The 17,785-nt window shown below is 44.0% G+C and overlaps 1 protein-coding gene across 3 annotated transcripts in view; it reads left to right on the forward strand.

Moving 5' to 3' along the window:
• The window catches only part of TTC28 (tetratricopeptide repeat domain 28), a 543,332-nt gene that overhangs the window by 405,828 nt on the left and 119,719 nt on the right, over positions 1-17,785 (forward strand). For all 3 annotated transcript variants that reach the window (XM_066603685.1, XM_066603686.1, XM_066603687.1), the window contains 3 exons: positions 1,082-1,211; positions 4,218-4,436; positions 9,105-9,270. In XM_066603685.1, coding sequence (XP_066459782.1) covers positions 1,082-1,211; positions 4,218-4,436; positions 9,105-9,270 — 515 coding nt within the window. The remainder of the gene's footprint in view (positions 1-1,081; positions 1,212-4,217; positions 4,437-9,104; positions 9,271-17,785) is intronic.

The raw sequence follows: 17,785 nt of genomic DNA on the forward strand, positions 1-17,785 counted from the left end.
AAATGAGCCGTCAGAGGTGCAGCTCCCTCCCTCCCGTCAAAAGAATGAATTAATATACCAAGATTTTTAAAATTTATTTTGTTTCTAAATTGTGAAATCCGGATTGGGATATCTGTATGCCGCTGTATGACCCTACTCAAAGCCCAGTGGTATAGCTAAAGGCTCACAGATCCTGGTCAAAAATTGAGTTTCAGGCCACTGTGTACAATGTTTTTAGTGGCTGCTGCCGACATTCCATACGTAACTTTCAGCCTCAAGACTTATGTTCCCCCACCCTCGCCCATACAATAATCCCTCTTTGTCTCCCCTCCACAGTGATAGTGCCCTCCTTTCTGCCCCCACACAGTGTAAGATCTCTCTCACTTACTCACGAGGATCTTCATTTCCTGCAGTGTAGAAAAAAAACAGGAGGTAGGTGGGGCATGTGCCCCTCCCCCCCCCCCCCCGCCCACCACTCACTACACCCAGGGCACATGCCCCACCTGCCCCCTGTTACACCCCTGTGAGCTGTAATACAAGGCACAGCCACTATCTAGTGTATGTCAATGTGCCTGGTGAACAGTGAAGCACTGTAGCACCATGACACCTTTAGATAATGAAGGTGTTGGTAATCCCAAGTATAGGCAATCAGTAGTATAGCCCCAGACTCTATTTACTGAGTGATGTAGTACTACTACTAGGATTATGCTTTTTCCTAAAAACAAAAAAAATAACAGTATCCATAAAATGGTAACAATTCTTGCTTATTTGAACCATGCCCAAATTCTCTGCAGTACCTTTTCATGGAAATAAAAAAATGCCCATAAATAGAGTTTATATCTCTTTTAACATACTTGCTTCTTACTGCAGCAGACTCAAGTTACAGAAATGTAGCATAATCAATATACATGAAATGAAAACATAGCAGATAGTGTAAATAAATATACCACATCGTCTGCTCATTCTTTAGAGTGGCTCGCATAATTCTCATTTAATTACAATGGTATGAAATGACCAAAATAGCATCAGTCCCCTTAGGAAGCTTACATTTCAAGACAGGTTGTCAGATATTTAATGAGCAAAGTGTTCTCTCTGGTTTCAGCTTTACAGAGCTTCAACGTTATTTGAAACAATCCGGCGTGAGGCGCAGCTCAGCACCGATTACAAGCTCTCCCTCTTTGATCTGCAGACGTCCTCCTACCAGGCTCTGCAGCGGGTGCTCATCAGTCTTGGTAAGAATAGCTGCATGTCTTAGTCACAGTCAAGGGCCGTTGTCATGACACTTACCAGGAACCTGTCAAATACAAATAATGCACGGTTGTCTTTACATCATTACATAAGGATTTATCTTCTGAAGATGTTCAGAACAACAACAGGGACTTCTCTATCCCTTATTCACAATGACAGAATGATTTGTACTGAACAAATTCCCAAAAACTGAACACCCTCTGACCAAAACTTATTCTAGATGATTTATTATAGCTTAACCACAAATAATAATAATCTCTATATAGCGCCAACATATTCCGCAGTGCTTACAAAGCAGAGGGAAACAAACAAAACCACGGTTACAAGTAGTAATCGATTGGTGGAAACAGTAGGGGTGAGGGGCCTGCTCCAACGAGCTTACCTACTACAGATAATGGGGTGATACAGAAGGTAAAGGGCTGGAGATGTGCACGGTATGGCGAGGTGGAGAGTGAGGGGTGCTATACACATAGATGACAGTCAGATTTAAGCCGGATAGTGGCTGAATCGGTATGAGTACAGGGTGCGGTTGACTATGGTTAGCAGGCATTGCAGTCAGTAGGACAGGGAGCATGTTATCAGGTGGAATAAAGAAAGGTTTGGTTTAGGAGATATGGTATGCCTCCCTGAAGAGGCGCGTTTTTAGAGCACGTCTGAAGTTTTGTGTGTCAAGGATTGTCCGGATAGTTTTGGGTAGCGTGTTCCAGAGGACTGGTGCTGCTCTGGAGAAGTCTTAGAGGCAGGAGTGAGAGGTTCAAATTAAAGGGGCACTGATTTTGTTAGCCCAGCAGAGGGCATGGGCTGGGTGGTGGATTGAGATGAGGGAGGCACTGTAGGGAGGTGCCGTGCTGTGGAAAGCTTTGTGGATGAGGGTAGGGAGTTTGAATTGAATTCTGTATTTGACAGGCAGCCAGTGCAGTGACTGGCTCAGGGCAGAGGCATCCGAGTAGTGGCTCGACAGGAAGATGATTCTGGCTGCAGCATTTAGGATGGCTGACAGCAACAGTGAGTGTTTTTAGCGTGTCCACGGGTGGATTCTTGCAGTGTTCTTGAGGTACAGCTGACATGTTCAGGCTAGAGATGTAGGGGGTAAAGGAGAGATCAGAATCGAATATAACCCGAAGGCAGCGGCGTGCTGTCTGGGAGCTATGGTTGTTCCACATACTGAGATGGAGATATCACGATGAGGTTGGTTAGCAGAGGACGGAAACACCAGTTTTTGAGAGGTTCAGTTTTAGGTAGAGAGAGGACATAGTATTAGAGACAGCGGACAGAGCGTTGGTGGCATTCTGGAGGAACGGGCTTGTAATGTCACCGAAAGAGGTGTCCACGAAAAAACAGGACATGTGGCAGCATATGTTGATGCAAAAACAGATGGCGATGTTTCGACCTACGTAAAGGTCTTCGTCAAGCGAAAGAGTTGTCGTCAGCTTAGAGATAGTACTGAAAGCTAAATGTCCTGTACAATAGGTGCAAACCAGATTTAACTGTTTAAAATTGATCATCAGACTTGTCATAAGTTCTTCTCATTGCTAGGAAAACTCTTTGCATGCTCCTAGAGATTTCAACCCTCTGGAAGTGAAACATAGCTACCCTAAAGCGCCAACCTTTTAATGGGTCTTATTTTACATCTTTCTAGCACTAGCTATCTGCATAGCTCTTTCTTAGGGAGCATTGCTTGACCTGTAAGATTCCCTACTTGTACCATTCTCATAAGGAGAAGCAGTAACCCCCACAGACTTAGTAACTTGAATTTCTAATCCCTGCCACAGGGGTTTTGGCATAACACACAGAGCACCAAACACTCTTTAAGGGTTCTGTCATTAGAAAAACAAAATCAATACTCACCTATTCCATCCCAGGCAGTCTTCTTACCGTATCTTCTCTTGGCTCCTGCAGTCCCCCAAGTCAAATCACCTCCAGCCGACCGGATCCTTTTCTTCCCGGGACGTTATGTGCATTCTCGGCAGTCCCCTTCCTGCAGGTCAATGTACGCAATGTCTCTCAGCAATAGTATATGAACGCTTGCGGTGAGACAGTACGCATGCGCAGTCTCGGCAATAGCTCGGCATTCCCTGCTAGGCAGTGAACGTTACATCACTAGTGACATAGCGTACACTGACCTGCAGGAAAGAGACTGTTGAGAATGGACGCTGCATAACAGGAAAAAGAGGATCCGGACGGCTGGAGGTGATGTGACTTGGGGGACTGCAGGAGATCGGCGGGGAGAAGATGCGGTAGGAAGACTGCTTGGGGAGGAATAGGTGAGTATTGAGTTTTTTTTTAATAGCAGAACCCCTTTAATTCTGGAAATAATAGCATACAATGTGTAATTATTTGATTGTGCCCACCAGTGCATACAGTTGGGTGACAATCCAGCCCCTAACATAAATAGGCCATTCTCTAGCCATTCTCATGCACAATATCCCCGACAACCACCACTATATATGGTTCAGAATTTTTTCAACTATTGCATTATTAAAACATGAACTATACTTAACTCTTGCAATAGAGAGCCATAGAACAAGTAATGTATAGTACACTCATAAAGTGCTGTATCCTTATTAAATAATATACTGGAAAATGGCTTGATGTGGAGAAATCCACTATATGAATAAACCCAATGAAATAATATGTGTGTGTGTAATATGTGTCCATGGTTTTATTTGTGCTGATAAATCTCATCCCTACCTTCCCAGAGATTTGGAATACATTTATTAATTAAATCCTTCATCATGAGCCATTAGGAGAGACTGCTAATGTAAAAGCATCATGAGGCATCATAACTAGGTGACACATTAAAGGTGCAGGTGGTAAATATTTCACAGTAATACTGTACAGCCTTCACATGCCTGCCAAAGGCGAAGCTACACAGCATTTACATCCCTAGCGTGATAAAAATGTGCTGGGGGGGAATAACATTAAAAAGAAAGAGACAATGAATGTGTTATTCTTATCAAGGAAAGAAATATCCAATGCATATATTATAGGACATCATGATGAGGCTTTAGCAGTTGCGGAAAGAGGAAGAACGCGGGCTTTTGCAGATCTGCTTGTTGAACGGCAAACTGGGCAGCAAGAATCGGATCCTTACACACCGGTGACAATTGATCAAATCCTGGAGACTGTAAACAGCCAAAGAGGCCTGGTGCTCTACTACTCACTGGCCGCAGGCTATCTCTACAGCTGGTTGCTTGCCCCTGGATCTGGTAAGACTAAAGTGACTTTAATTCCTTTCATATTTAGATAAGCAAAAATAAAGTAATCTGAAAACTATTATATTTGTTTTCTGTTGATTTTACGATAGCAGCATTTTCCACAGTGCATTACATAGATTATCATCAATTACATCAATCCCTATTAACAATTTCACAGCAGTTATTTCTAGTAATCCTGCCTTACAAATACTAGAGCCAGTTTTATATGATGCCAATTTACCATATCACTCTAGAGTACATATATATACACACATACAAGCACTGACATGCCAATAGCCATGGGATAGGAACTAATTTCATAATGAACCCCATGTAACCTAATGAACTGCAGCAACTTGATATGGCATCAATCCCACAAGTGGACAAAAGACATCTGGAGGGATGGTGGCATGTAGAGATGAGCGAGCACCAAAATGCTCGGGTGCTCGTTACTCGGGACGAACTTTTCGCGATGCTCGAGGGTTCGTTTCGAGTAACGAACCCCATTGAAGTCAATGGGCGACCCGAGCATTTTTGTATATCGCCGATGCTCGCTAAGGTTTTCATTTGTGAAAATCGGGGCAATTCAAGAAAGTGATGGGAACGACACAGCAACAGATAGGGCAGGCGAGGGGCTACATGTTGGGCTGCATCTCAAGTTCCCAGGTCCCACTATTAAGCCACAATAGCGGCAAGAGTGGGCTCCCCCCCCCCCCCCCACTGTCAGCATAAAGATCGTTCTCCTCTGCCATAGCTGTAACAGCTGTGGCAGAGAAGAACGATGTTAGCCCATTGAATTCAATGGAGCCGGCAATACAGCAGGTTCCACTGAAAGCAATGGGCTGCCGGCGATCGCAGGATGAATTGTCGGGAAGGGCTTAAATATATAAGCCCTTCCCTGCAATTCATCCAGAAATGTGTTACAATAAAAATATATACCGTATATACCGGCGTATAAGGCGACGGGGCGTATAAGACGACCCCCCAACTGTCACCTTATACGCCGGGAATACAGCGGAGCAAAGAATAAAAATCATTACTCACTTCTCCTGGCGTTCTGCGGCGCTGCTGCAGGCTGTCGCTCCCTTCTGGTCCCCGGCAGAGCATTGCTTTCTGGACACAGGGCTTGAAATCCCCGCCTCCAGAAAACACACGTGCCTTCAGCCAATCACAGCCAATGACAATGATGTCATTGAATGGCTGTGATTGGCTGAAGGCACGTGTGTTTTCTGGAGGCGGGGATTTCAAGCCCTGTGTCCAGAAAGCAATGCTCTGCCGGGGACCAGGAGGGAGCGACAGCCTGCAGCAGCGCCGCAGAACGCCAGGAGAAGTGAGTAATGATTTTTATTCTTTGCTCCGCTGTATTCCCGGCGTATAAGGTGACAGTTGGGGGGTCGTCTTATACGCCCCGTCGCCTTATACGCCGGTATATACGGTATATATTTTTATTGTAACACATTTCTGAATGAATTGCAGGGAAGGGCTTATATATTTAAGCCCTTCCCGACAATTCATCCCGCGATCGCCGGCAGCCCATTGCTTTCAGTGGAACCTGCTGTATTGCCGGCTCCATTGAATTCAATGGGCAAACATCGTTCTTCTCTGCCACAGCTGTTACAGCTGTGGCAGAGAAGAATGATTTGTCTTCTATATGTTCTCAATGGGGTCGGCGCTGCTGCCGCCGGCCCCTATTGAGCGCATATAGAGAAGAGAACAGGGATCGCAGATCGCACATAGGTGCGATCTGCGATTTCTATGGCCTAAGAAGGACCGTTGGGGTTCTTGAAGCCTAAAATAACTCCTAACGCTCTCCCTATAGCAGCAGCACCAGCAGCAGCACTTTCCCTGATTTATGTCAGAAGGCATCTGTGGCGAGCCGCGGGAGGGCAGATTTTAATACTCGGGTGACACCTAATCTCGCCAGCCACTCACTGCAGGGGGGTGGTATAGGGCTTGAACGTTGCAGGGGGAAGTTGTAATGCCTTCCCTGTCTTTCTATTGGCCAGAAAAGCGCGCAAATTTCTCAGGGAAGAAAATGAAAGTGACTCGAACATCGCGTGGTACTCGTCTCGAGTAACGAGCATTTCGAACACCCTAATACTCGAACGAGTATCAAGCTCGGACGAGTATGCTCGCTCATCTCTAGTGGCATGCCATCTGGATAGTCACCCACAGCTCCTTGGTGCTTGTAGGTGCAGGATCTCGGGTGTGAATAAACCTCACCACCACATCCCATAAATGCTTAATTTGGCTCCTGTCAAGCAAAAGTGCGGGCCACACTATTCGTAGGAACTCTCTAGAATTTTCTTTGAACCAATTCTAGTTTTGACACCGATGAGTATCACATCATTGTGAGGGGACATGAAATCTATGAAGGGCGGCAAATGATGATAAAGCAGTGAAACGTTGTGGTCACTGGTCAGTCACATGTTTATGTGGACCAGTGGACCCAACCCATGCTATGAGGACACACCCCACACCAGTAGGGAACCACCACCGGCCTGCATAGGACCTTGTTGATAACAGGCTTCATGAGGTCTGTGCCCCACATGAACCCTACAGTCAGTCTGAAATAATTGGTACCACGACCCATTGGAATACACCACATTTCCAGTCCTCTAGGGTCCAACCTCACGAGCCAAAGTAAGGCACTGTGTGTGGTGTTGTTGTGTTACCAGAGGCATCAGGGGGGTCTTCTGCTTCCACATGGAAGCTCAAGAACACTGCACTGATTTGCAGGATATGCATATGGGACCTCCTGCACTGAATGTAGATGTGATTTCTGGCAGAGTCACTTGTCTATTTATGCAGACAATTCTAGCCAGACACTGATGGTTTTGAATCATTATGCACCTGTGGATGACCACTGCGCTGTCCATTTCTGAAGTTATGTGGGCATGTTCACTATGGATTTAAGATCCATAGTGTCACCTGCGTACAGAGAGACATGTGAAATGGTTCCATTGTACACATCTGACACTATGGATCGAGGAATGTTCAATGCCCACACAACTTCAGAAATGGAATGTCCTTCCTCTCTGGCACCCACTATCCTGCCCCAAACTCTGATAATTCACACCGCCTTGCCATGAGCACGTTGGTCTGTGTTCAACTTCACTCACAAGATAACACCTCACAATTTCCACAGGTGTGGGCATTCCCAAGCCGTCACCTAAAGTAATGACACTTCATAATGTTTACATACTGCTATCCCATGACTATTGGCATGTCAGTATATGTGTATGTGTATGTATATATAAATCCATCACCTAGAAGGAGTTGCCAGAATCGAATGAAACTTTAGATGAGTGATTGTAACGTTGATATAAGTGAGTAATATCAGAGCAAAAGGATAATTTATTGTTGAAAAGTGAATACTTGAAGAGAGGCTCTAGCTTGGATGCAGGAAGTGATACCGCTGGCCATAGTGGCATACAGGTTCCAATAGATTCCTGCGGCATATCAGTACACATTTGCTGTAACTGAGCTTCTAGATAGATTGTGCAAACTCATAGACTGTCAAAGTTGGCATCCCAGATGGTCCCATACAAGTCCTATTGGCGATAAATCTGGCAACTGGGCAGCCTCAGAAGAATGGCAATGTTGTGCAGGCATTCCTGTGACCCCCTTGTGTGTGCAGCCAAGTATTATTCTGCTGGAAAAGTCCTCTTGGAAGCCGTCATGAGAGGAACACATGTGGCTGCAGGATGATCTGAACATATCGCTGAGCTGTCATTGTCCACTATTAGGAGTGGAGCGATGGCTCCGCAGACCATCACACCAGCAGTGGAGGTAATGTGCCGCTCCACAGCAAAAGTGCTCAACCCTAGGCCTCCAGACGCGAGTACAACCATCTCCAGTGCCCAAACTAAATCTGGATTAATTGCTGAAGACAATCCGGTTCCAGTCCACAGCAGTCCAGTTGCATTGTTCACAACCACTGGGTGTCAAAGGCAATAGATATAATTGGTGCTGTGACACCAAATGTCCTTTAGCCAAGCACCTGGAAATGGTTCCAACAGACACAGGTGTCTGTTATAATAGTGCCATCTGTCTCTGGATGGTGGACAACAAAACAGTTGGAGGGGTTCTTACGTGTCGGATGATCACATGATCCTTTCTACGGGTGGTCTGTTGAGGGCATCCTAAGCCCTCACGCATCCACTGGTCCCAACATCTGCAGAATGGCTCAGGTGGTACCATTTCAATAATGCACCCTCTCTCAAATTCTGTTAATTCGCAAAATCTCTTAAATTGCATCACAGTGGCATGTCTAGTGGTCAACAAACTCTACACCAGCGGAAAAAGAGGTCCACTACACACAAGTAGCCTCTGAGACCCATTCATCCAATCATGCCACAACACTAGTTGTCTGCATAGCTACCTGAGATGTAACTGCATGCTGAGTTTTGTAGCAAAACAACAACTCCTTCTAGGTGCTTGCTCTTTCTTACAAAGAGTGTGTATATATATATATATATATATATATATATATATATATATATATATATATATACACACACACACATAAGTAAACATATTTTTATATATATATATATATATATATATATATATATATATATATATATATATATATATATATATATATATATATATTTAGACATACACACATGGACAAATGTGGTAAAATGTGTAATACCATTTAATATTTTTTTGCAGGAATTTTAAAGTTTCATGAATACTATTTGGGAGACACAACTTTGGAAAATACCAGTGATTTCAATGAATCCGGAAGTTTGAGTTTTCAGGTGTCAAACAGCTCCGTTCTAGAGCAGCACATTGCAAATGTCCGGGAAAGCCTTGGAGTGGACTCTTACTACACAAGGTGTGTATATATGTATATGTGCCCTGAAAGCATACAATGTGATATAGGATCGTGTGAATAAAGCCTAAGGATGAGTTCACACATAGCAGAATTTCAGCTGCATAACGTGAGCTAAAATTCTGCAACAATGTGCAGTAAAGTGTAAGTGAATGGAAATGGTTCTCATACACCCCATTCACTTACAGCCAAAAGATTCTGAAGCAGAAGAAAGGCACAAAGTGGATTTTCAAATTTGTTGTTGAATTGCCACAGATTTTCAGTGTGTGGATTTTGATCTTACCCTAAGATGTTAAACAAAGCAATGCGGGTTAAAGCACTGCAATGGTTTGTCAGTCGTTTTACATGTGCCATATTAAGGTATATGGAGTTAATAGATGAAGATCCCCTAATCTTGGGTCCCTTTTGTTTGCCAGAACATGGAGCAGATGCAAAGAGGGATGATTGCTCTGTAGTGCCTTGCGAATCCCGGAAAACCCCCTTAATTATTGCTCATGACTTGCAACATTGCCAAATATTTAGAAGGTTTCTCGGATCCACTAATCAAAATGTTAAAACCTGCAGAATAGATTTTCTTATCAACCCTAAAAGTTTAGATTCATGATATCTGCTTGTTTTTGTTCTTAGTATCTTAGTGCATGAAGAAAGTGTAAAAAAGTCGTCTTATGTCATAAGATGTACTGTGAAACTATATGATGCAAAGTGCTGGCTCATCAGGGAGGAAATCTCATCTTCCCTTTAATAGTCCTCAGCCCTGCTCGTTTTCCAGCCCATAATACCACTGAATGCAGAATGAACCCATTTCAAGTCAACAGCATCAATACAAAGTGCAGGATGAGTCCTTTTATAATGTAAACAGAAACAAAATATATTTGGCAAGCAGGCAGCATGCAGGGGAAGTCAGTAAAAACTGCATAATTTGCTGTTTGAGCCTGACAGCCGGTACATCTTCGATGTGAGCTCTACCTCCAGGGGATTTTTATCAAGGAAAGAGATATCCATGGATCTGAAAGAGACCTCTGACAAAAGCACTTTGCACACAAGTACCATTATATTTAATGACACCAGCCCTGCACTTCTACCACCATCACACATTGCTTGCACATTTCAGCAGGATCACAGGCTGCTGGTGCGCCTTTTTTTATTCCTATAGTTTTTATTGTTTTTCCTTCTGCTTGCTTTAAAGTAAAAGCTACTCTGTCATTATGAAGGAGATGGTGTTGTCATTTACCCAGACTAGAACATGTGGTGCTTGTCAAAAGACAAGTCCCTTGTACTGCTGATTTACATTTTTATATTGTCAGGGCTGTGCAAGATTCACATACAATGTGTCGGCTAGATGTGGAATAGATATATATCACAGTCAGCAGGGAGACAGATTGCAAGTAGGTGTCTAGGGCACAATAACCCACCTTGCTACATTCTTCTAACAAAGCAAGTAGAACGGAAGTACAAGCCCTTCAGAGGCTTCCATAATTTTATTCATATATAGCCCTTTAATCATGAAATAAATGGAAAATGCCCTTATTCATATATGTAGTACAGTGTATCAGAGACATCAGCCCAGAATTATCTGCACAGGCATTTCATATAATACGTTACAATAATTTGTGCCGAATTTAGGGCTCATGCCCGCGAATACGCCCACAGATTCCCGTCGTGGGAGTACCATGATTCAAAACAAAAAAGTGCCAGCAAGTGATCACATTTTTCCGCGGTCTCCATTCCTTGATATCAATGGAGTCCTCCCGCTGCGAAAATCTATGGTAAAATAGAAAATGCTGCAATTTTTTTCCCGCTGTGGAAATCCGCGTTCTCAGGCAGAAAGCTATTAGCTTCAATAGAAACTTGCCACTGCAGAATTCACATGCGGATTTCACACCTTTTTGTAAAAAAAAAAGACGTGCCGGAATTTGCAACTTTTTTGCACCTAAAAAATGATACATTTCCACCCTACATTGCCACCCTCATTTCAATCCACCACCCAGTCTGCACCATCCACTCCGCTAATGAAATCAGATTAAGTGCCCCTTAATTTGAACCTCGCATTCCCATCTCCAAGACTTTTCCAGAGCAGCACCAATCCTCTGGAACGCTCTACCCAAAACTATCCGGGCAATCACTCACACAAAACTTCAGATGTGCTCTAAAAGCGCACTTCTTCAGGGAGGCATACCATATCCCCTAAACCAAACCCCTCTGTACTCCGCCTGATAACATGCTCCCTGCTTGTGTGACTGCAATCCCTGCTAGCCATAACCAACCGCCCCCTACAGTCATACTGATTCAGCCATCACATGGCTTGTCTGACCATTATCTATGTGTATAGCATCCCACACTCTCCGCTTCACCATACCGCGCACACCGCCAGCCCGTTTATGTTCTGTATTCCCCCATTATCTGTAGTATGTAAGCTCGTTGGAGCAGGACCCTCACCCCTACTGTTTCCACCAATTGATTACTACATGTAACCGTGGTTTTTGTATCTTTGTTTTTTCTATCTGTTCTCCCCTGTTTTGTAACCGCTGCAGAATATGTTAGCGCTATATAAATAAAGATTGGTATTATTACACTTACATTTATATTTATCCACAGAATGAGGACATCCATTATTTACATTGCTGGCTATATGCAGAGAAATGGAACTTGACTTCTTTAGCTAAACCTTTAAAGTGTATACAACCCCTCTATAAGTAATTTATTTTTTATTTTTGCCACAATGAATGGAAAGGGAGTGTAAAGTTCTTTCTGCAACATCTTCCATGGGGACTTATTTTTCTTCATACAAGCAATAGAATAATAGAGGCTCAAACTCCTAAATTGTAGGAATACTTGTGGGCACTGGCTCAAGCAGAGTAAAGTAAATCCCAAATTTCAAAATATATTTGACTGCATCCTCGAAAGGATCTAATTAAAACATTGTTTTACAGAAATTCAGATTTGTATGCCAGTGAAAAGTATTTATTAAAATGCTGAATATTTGACCCCCTGGAAATGTTGAGTCCCATTTGCATTAGATAACTTCATACTCTAAACAACAGCTAGTGTTGTCCAAATACATAATTCTGAAAAAACTATCATTTTTTCGTTTACTTGGATTGACATTTCATAATGCATTTTGATCATTTTGACTGGATCCTTCATGCACCTACGACAGAATCTCAGTGATAGCTGGGCTCTTCTTCATATATGGGAGATTGTTCAAAAACTATGTTGCTATTGATATTATTGTTACAGTCCACTACAATTTTTTTTAAATGTTTTTGCCCTTTTTGAAATTACACGTACTCTGATTTATGTGTATGGTACATTAGGTTAAAAATATGAGGTAAAGGAAAGAATTCAAAAACTTGTCCCCCCCCCCCCCCCTCCTGCATCATTTGTATTCCATTCACTTGAAGCAATCTGTCCCCAGAAGTCAGATTACCAAAGTAAGAACCAGAGGTGGTATGTATACAGTTGACTGTATCGTTGACTGAGATAGCTTAGAATGTTTTGGAGCATGAACACCCTGTGAAGTTGTTCAGTGATGCGAATTAAAAGATTTCTAAACATACAGGACCGGTTTTCTGGCACCAAAAGAGAAGTGTCTAAAAAGAATCTTCCCAGACTGTAAATATTACGATGGCAAGGCCACAAATCATTACAGCCTATGGCTAATTTTGCTCTATGTTCTTTGCTAATTCCCCAATTTCGAGTACAAAAGTACACTTTTGGTTCATGGTCTTATTTGCTTTCGAGAAAGAAACCATGTTGAGATAAACAAAAATCAAAGAAGGTCCATCTCTTCAAGAGTCTGCAGCTTGATCAAACACAATCGCTTCCCTTCTAGCTGTGCATTTCCCTGAAGCGGTCTGTCAGTCAGTTAGAGTGCAGGGTAACGGAGATCATGCCAGTATCCAGGGAGGATGTAACAAATTACAAAAACTAAAAATACGCGGAGTTATTTTGATTGTGAAGATTGGAAGTCTTTTAGAACTTGCTGCACCGTTCTTATTTGTATTATACATTTCAAGATGTACTGAGGTTACGTCTTTGAACTCGCCATTCATCTGTTTATTGGAACTTGCCAAGCATGCCACTACTTTTGATGTGTATAGCAAGCATGAGTAAATGTTTATATTACCGCATTGCTGTCTTACTCTAATCCTTTCCATATCCCTACATGAATCCCGTTGATGTTGAATTTTCCCCTATTTCAAGAAATGTTCTATTTCTGTGTAGTAATATAGCAAAACAGAACATTGATTGTCTTGGCATGAATTTTTTTAGAAATACTTGCAACTTTTTGTTACTGCTTTTTAACACAGCTGATAACTTATGACTATTGTTTGGTCTAAAGCAGGGGCATAACTATAGAGGATGCAGGGGATGCGGTTGCACCCGGGCCCAGGAGCCTTAGGGGGCACATAAGGCCTCTCTTCTCCATATAGGTAACCCAGTACTATGGGTCGAGCATTATAGTTGGGAGCCCTGTTACAAGTTTTGCATCGGGGCCCGGGAGCTTAAAGTTACGTCTCTGGTCTAAAGAGTCTAGTAAATGTATTTAACATTTACAGTTAATGCAGATCTATATAAGAGCTTTTTTTTAGGTATGTTTAAATGAAGAGAATACATTCAAACATCAAGGAAGTAAAGCCTTCTTTCCCCTGTCCGACTTGTTTGTCCTTTAGTATTTTGAGGTTATAGTTTGTAGTCCTTTGTCGATTGTGTTGCCCATATGGCTCAAACTCTGTCTGTAGTCCCTGAAATTAGCCTATGAATAGTACAGAAGAAGGTTATTGCTAGCTTACATATCAGAACAAATTCCTTTGCCTAACTTCTGTGTACCTCACCATAGAAACTCGTATGGATTTTAGCTTATTCTCTTGTGTGCCATTATTGTGTCCACTGCCCCCTTCACTATAAATGTACAAAAGAGCACCAAATGTACAAATGCATCTAAAATAAAGGAAAGCACCAACAACATTTGTCATTTTGTAAGGTTCTTTTTTATTAAGGATCTTAAGACTGTTAGTCTAGCAGAAATCTTGCAGAGAAAACAGGCATCTGTTTCATAATCCCTTCCATTTCAGCCAAGGGACCAACTGGGTGAAAATTGCTTAGCTAAAGAGGTGGGGATTATCTCACTTGGCTTCTATTGCCAATAGAGCAGTTGGTTCAGCAAGTTGCCTCCAGACCAGAGAGTGGATTGTTCTCATCTAAACATCCAATTGATAGTATGAAATATTTACATATATCTGAGCGTCCGCAGACTACTGCTGCATTTCTGTGTGCTTCTGACCTGAGGTCTGAGAGGAGGATGAGTGACAAAAAAGATGCCTCATAGACATATAAAGACTTCTTTTTTACTTCTCACCTACAGTATAAGATTGTAATGTAAGAGAAGCAGGTATTTTTGTGGTTTTGACTATTCTTATTTTAAAACATTTTTTTAAGCATAATATACAGACCCACCAACACCCACTCTCTCTCTCTCTGTTGCTCTGATGATGATTCAAAAGTCAGGGCCACCCGGAATATATTCTGCACGAAAAGGGATACGAGTAGGAAACTTTGTAGGACACTTAGATGGGGGAATAGAACTTTTTGGCACTATGATGCTACCTGTCAGACATCTTCGTGGCAGCCATCTTGGATTCAGCCCAAGAAATATCAATGGAAAGGAGTTCATGGGATTTCAGGTGGGGAATTTCATTAGAAATTGATAGGTGTAATTATTCTTTTTAATACCTGAAACCATTTTTGGGTTATGGATAGAGATGAGCGAACACCAAAATGTTCGGGTGTTCGTTATTCGTAACGAACTTCCCGTGATGCTCGAGGGTTCGTTTCGAACAACGAACCCCATTGAAGTCAATGGGCGACCAGAACATTTTTGTATTTCGCCGATGCTCGCTAAGGTTTTCATGTGTGAAAATCTGGGCAATTCAAGAAAGTGATGGGAATGACACAGTGACGGATAGGGCAGGCGAGGGGCTACATGTTGGGCTGCATCTCAAGTTCACAGGTCCCACTATTAAGCCACAATACCGGCAAGAGTGGGCCCCCCCCCCTCCCAACAACTTTTACTTCTGAAAAGCCCTCATTAGCATGGCATACCTTTGCTAAGCACCACACTACCTCCAACAAAGCACAATCACTGCCTGCATGACACTCCACTGACACTTCTCCTGGGTTACATGCTGACCAACCGCCCCCCCTCCCCCCCACAGCGCACACCAAAGTGTCCCTGGGCAGCCTTCAGCTGCCCTCATGCCACACCACGCTCATGTCTATTTAGAATTGCGTCAGCCATGACGAGGGACCGCAGGCACACACTGCAGAGGTTGGCACGGCTAGGCAGCGACCCTCTTTAAAAGTGGCGGAGCGATAGCCCACAATGCTGTACAGAAGCAATGAGAAATAGAATCCTGTGCCACCGCCATCAGGAGCTGCACACGTGGGCATAGCAATGGGGAACCTATGTGCCACACACTATTCATTCTGTCAAGGTGTCTGCATGCCCCAGTCAGACCGGGCTTTTTAATTCATAGACACAGGCAGGTACAACTCCCTATTGTGAAGTCCCTGTCGACCCACAGCATGGGTGGCTCCCTGGAACCCACCGGCGGTACACAGAAATATCCCATTGCATTGCCCAACACAGCTGAGGTAGTAATGTCGTGCTTAATGCAGGTGGGCTTCGGCCCACACTGCATGCCCCAGTCAGACTGGGGTTCTTTACAAGTGGACACATGTAGGTTAAACTCCCTGTGGACCCACTGCCTGGGTGGGTGCCAGGAAGCCACCGGCGGTACATAGAAATATCCCATTGCATTGCCCAACACAGCTGAGGTAGTAATGTTGTGCGTAATACAGGTGGGCTTCGGCCCACACTGCATGCCCCAGTCAGACTGGGTTTCTTTATAAGTGGAAACAGATGCATTTATAATTCCCTGTGGACCCACTGCCTGGGTGGGTGCCAGGAAGCCACCGGCGGTACATAGAAATATCCCATTGCATTGCCCAACACAGCTGAGGTAGTAATGTTGTGCGTAATACAGGTGGGCTTCGGCCCACACTGCATGCCCCAGTCAGACTGGGGTTCTTTATAAGTGGAAACAGATGCATTTATAATTCCCTGTGGACCCACTGCCTGGGTGGGTGCCAGGAAGCCACCGGCGGTACATAGAAATATCCCATTGCATTGCCCAACACAGCTGAGGTAGTAATGTTGTGCGTAATACAGGTGGGCTTCGGCCCACACTGCATGCCCCAGTCAGACTGGGGTTCTTTAGAAGTGTACAGATGTATTAAAAACTCCGTGTGCACCTACAGCATGGGTGGCTCCCTGGAACCCACCGGCGGTACACAAAAATATCCCATTGCATTGCCCAACACAGCTGAGGTAGTAATGTCGTGCTTAATGCAGGTGGGCTTCGGCCCACACTGCATGCCCCAGTCAGACTGGGGTTCTTTACAAGTGGACACATGTAGGTTAAACTCCCTGTGGACCCACTGCCTGGGTGGGTGCCAGGAAGCCACCGGCGGTACATAGAAATATCCCATTGCATTGCCCAACACAGCTGAGGTAGTAATGTTGTGCGTAATACAGGTGGGCTTCGGCCCACACTGCATGCCCCAGTCAGACTGGGGTTCTTTAGAAGTGTACAGATGTATTAAAAACTCCGTGTGCACCTACAGCATGGGTGGCTCCCTGGAACCCACCGGCGGTACATAAAAATATCCCATTGCATTGCCCAACACAGCTGAGGTTACGTCAGCTGTAATGCAGGTGGGCTAAAAATTAATTTGATTACACTGTAGGCGAGGGCCCACAAAAATTGCTGTATCAACAGTACTAATGTACATCCCAAAAATTGGCCATGGCCAGCCAAGAGGGCAGGTGAAACCCATTAATCGCTTTGGTTAATGTGGCTTAAGTGGTAACTAGGCCTGGAGGCAGCCCAGTGTAACGAAAAATTGGTTCAAGTTAAAGTTCCAATGCTTTTAAGCGCATTGAAACTTTTAAAAATTGTTCTGAAAAATTATTTGACTGAGCCTTGTGGCCCTAAGAAAAATTGCCCGTTCAGCGTGATTACGTGAGGTTTCAGGAGGAGGAGCAGGAGGAGGAGGAGGAGGAATATTAGACACAGATTGATGAAGCAGAAATGTCCCCGTTTTGGATGGTGAGAGAGAACGTAGCTTCCATCCGCGGGTGCAGCCTACGTATTGCTTACGTATCGCTGCTGTCCGCTGGTGGAGAACAGAAGTCTGGGGAAATCCAGCCTTTGTTCATCTTGATGAGTGTTAGCCTGTCGGCACTGTCGGTTGACAAGCGGCTACGCTTATCTGTGATGATTCCCCCAGCCGCACTAAACACCCTTTCCGACAAGACGCTAGCCGCAGGACAAGCAAGCACCTCCAGGGCATACAGCGCGAGTTCAGGCCACGTGTCCAGCTTCGACACCCAGTAGTTGTAGGGGGCAGAGGCGTCACCAAGGATGGTCGTGCGATCCGCTACGTACTCCCTCAC

Source organism: Eleutherodactylus coqui, chromosome 5 (assembly GCF_035609145.1).
Source record: "Eleutherodactylus coqui strain aEleCoq1 chromosome 5, aEleCoq1.hap1, whole genome shotgun sequence".
In the NCBI taxonomy this organism is placed as follows: domain Eukaryota; kingdom Metazoa; phylum Chordata; class Amphibia; order Anura; family Eleutherodactylidae; genus Eleutherodactylus; species Eleutherodactylus coqui.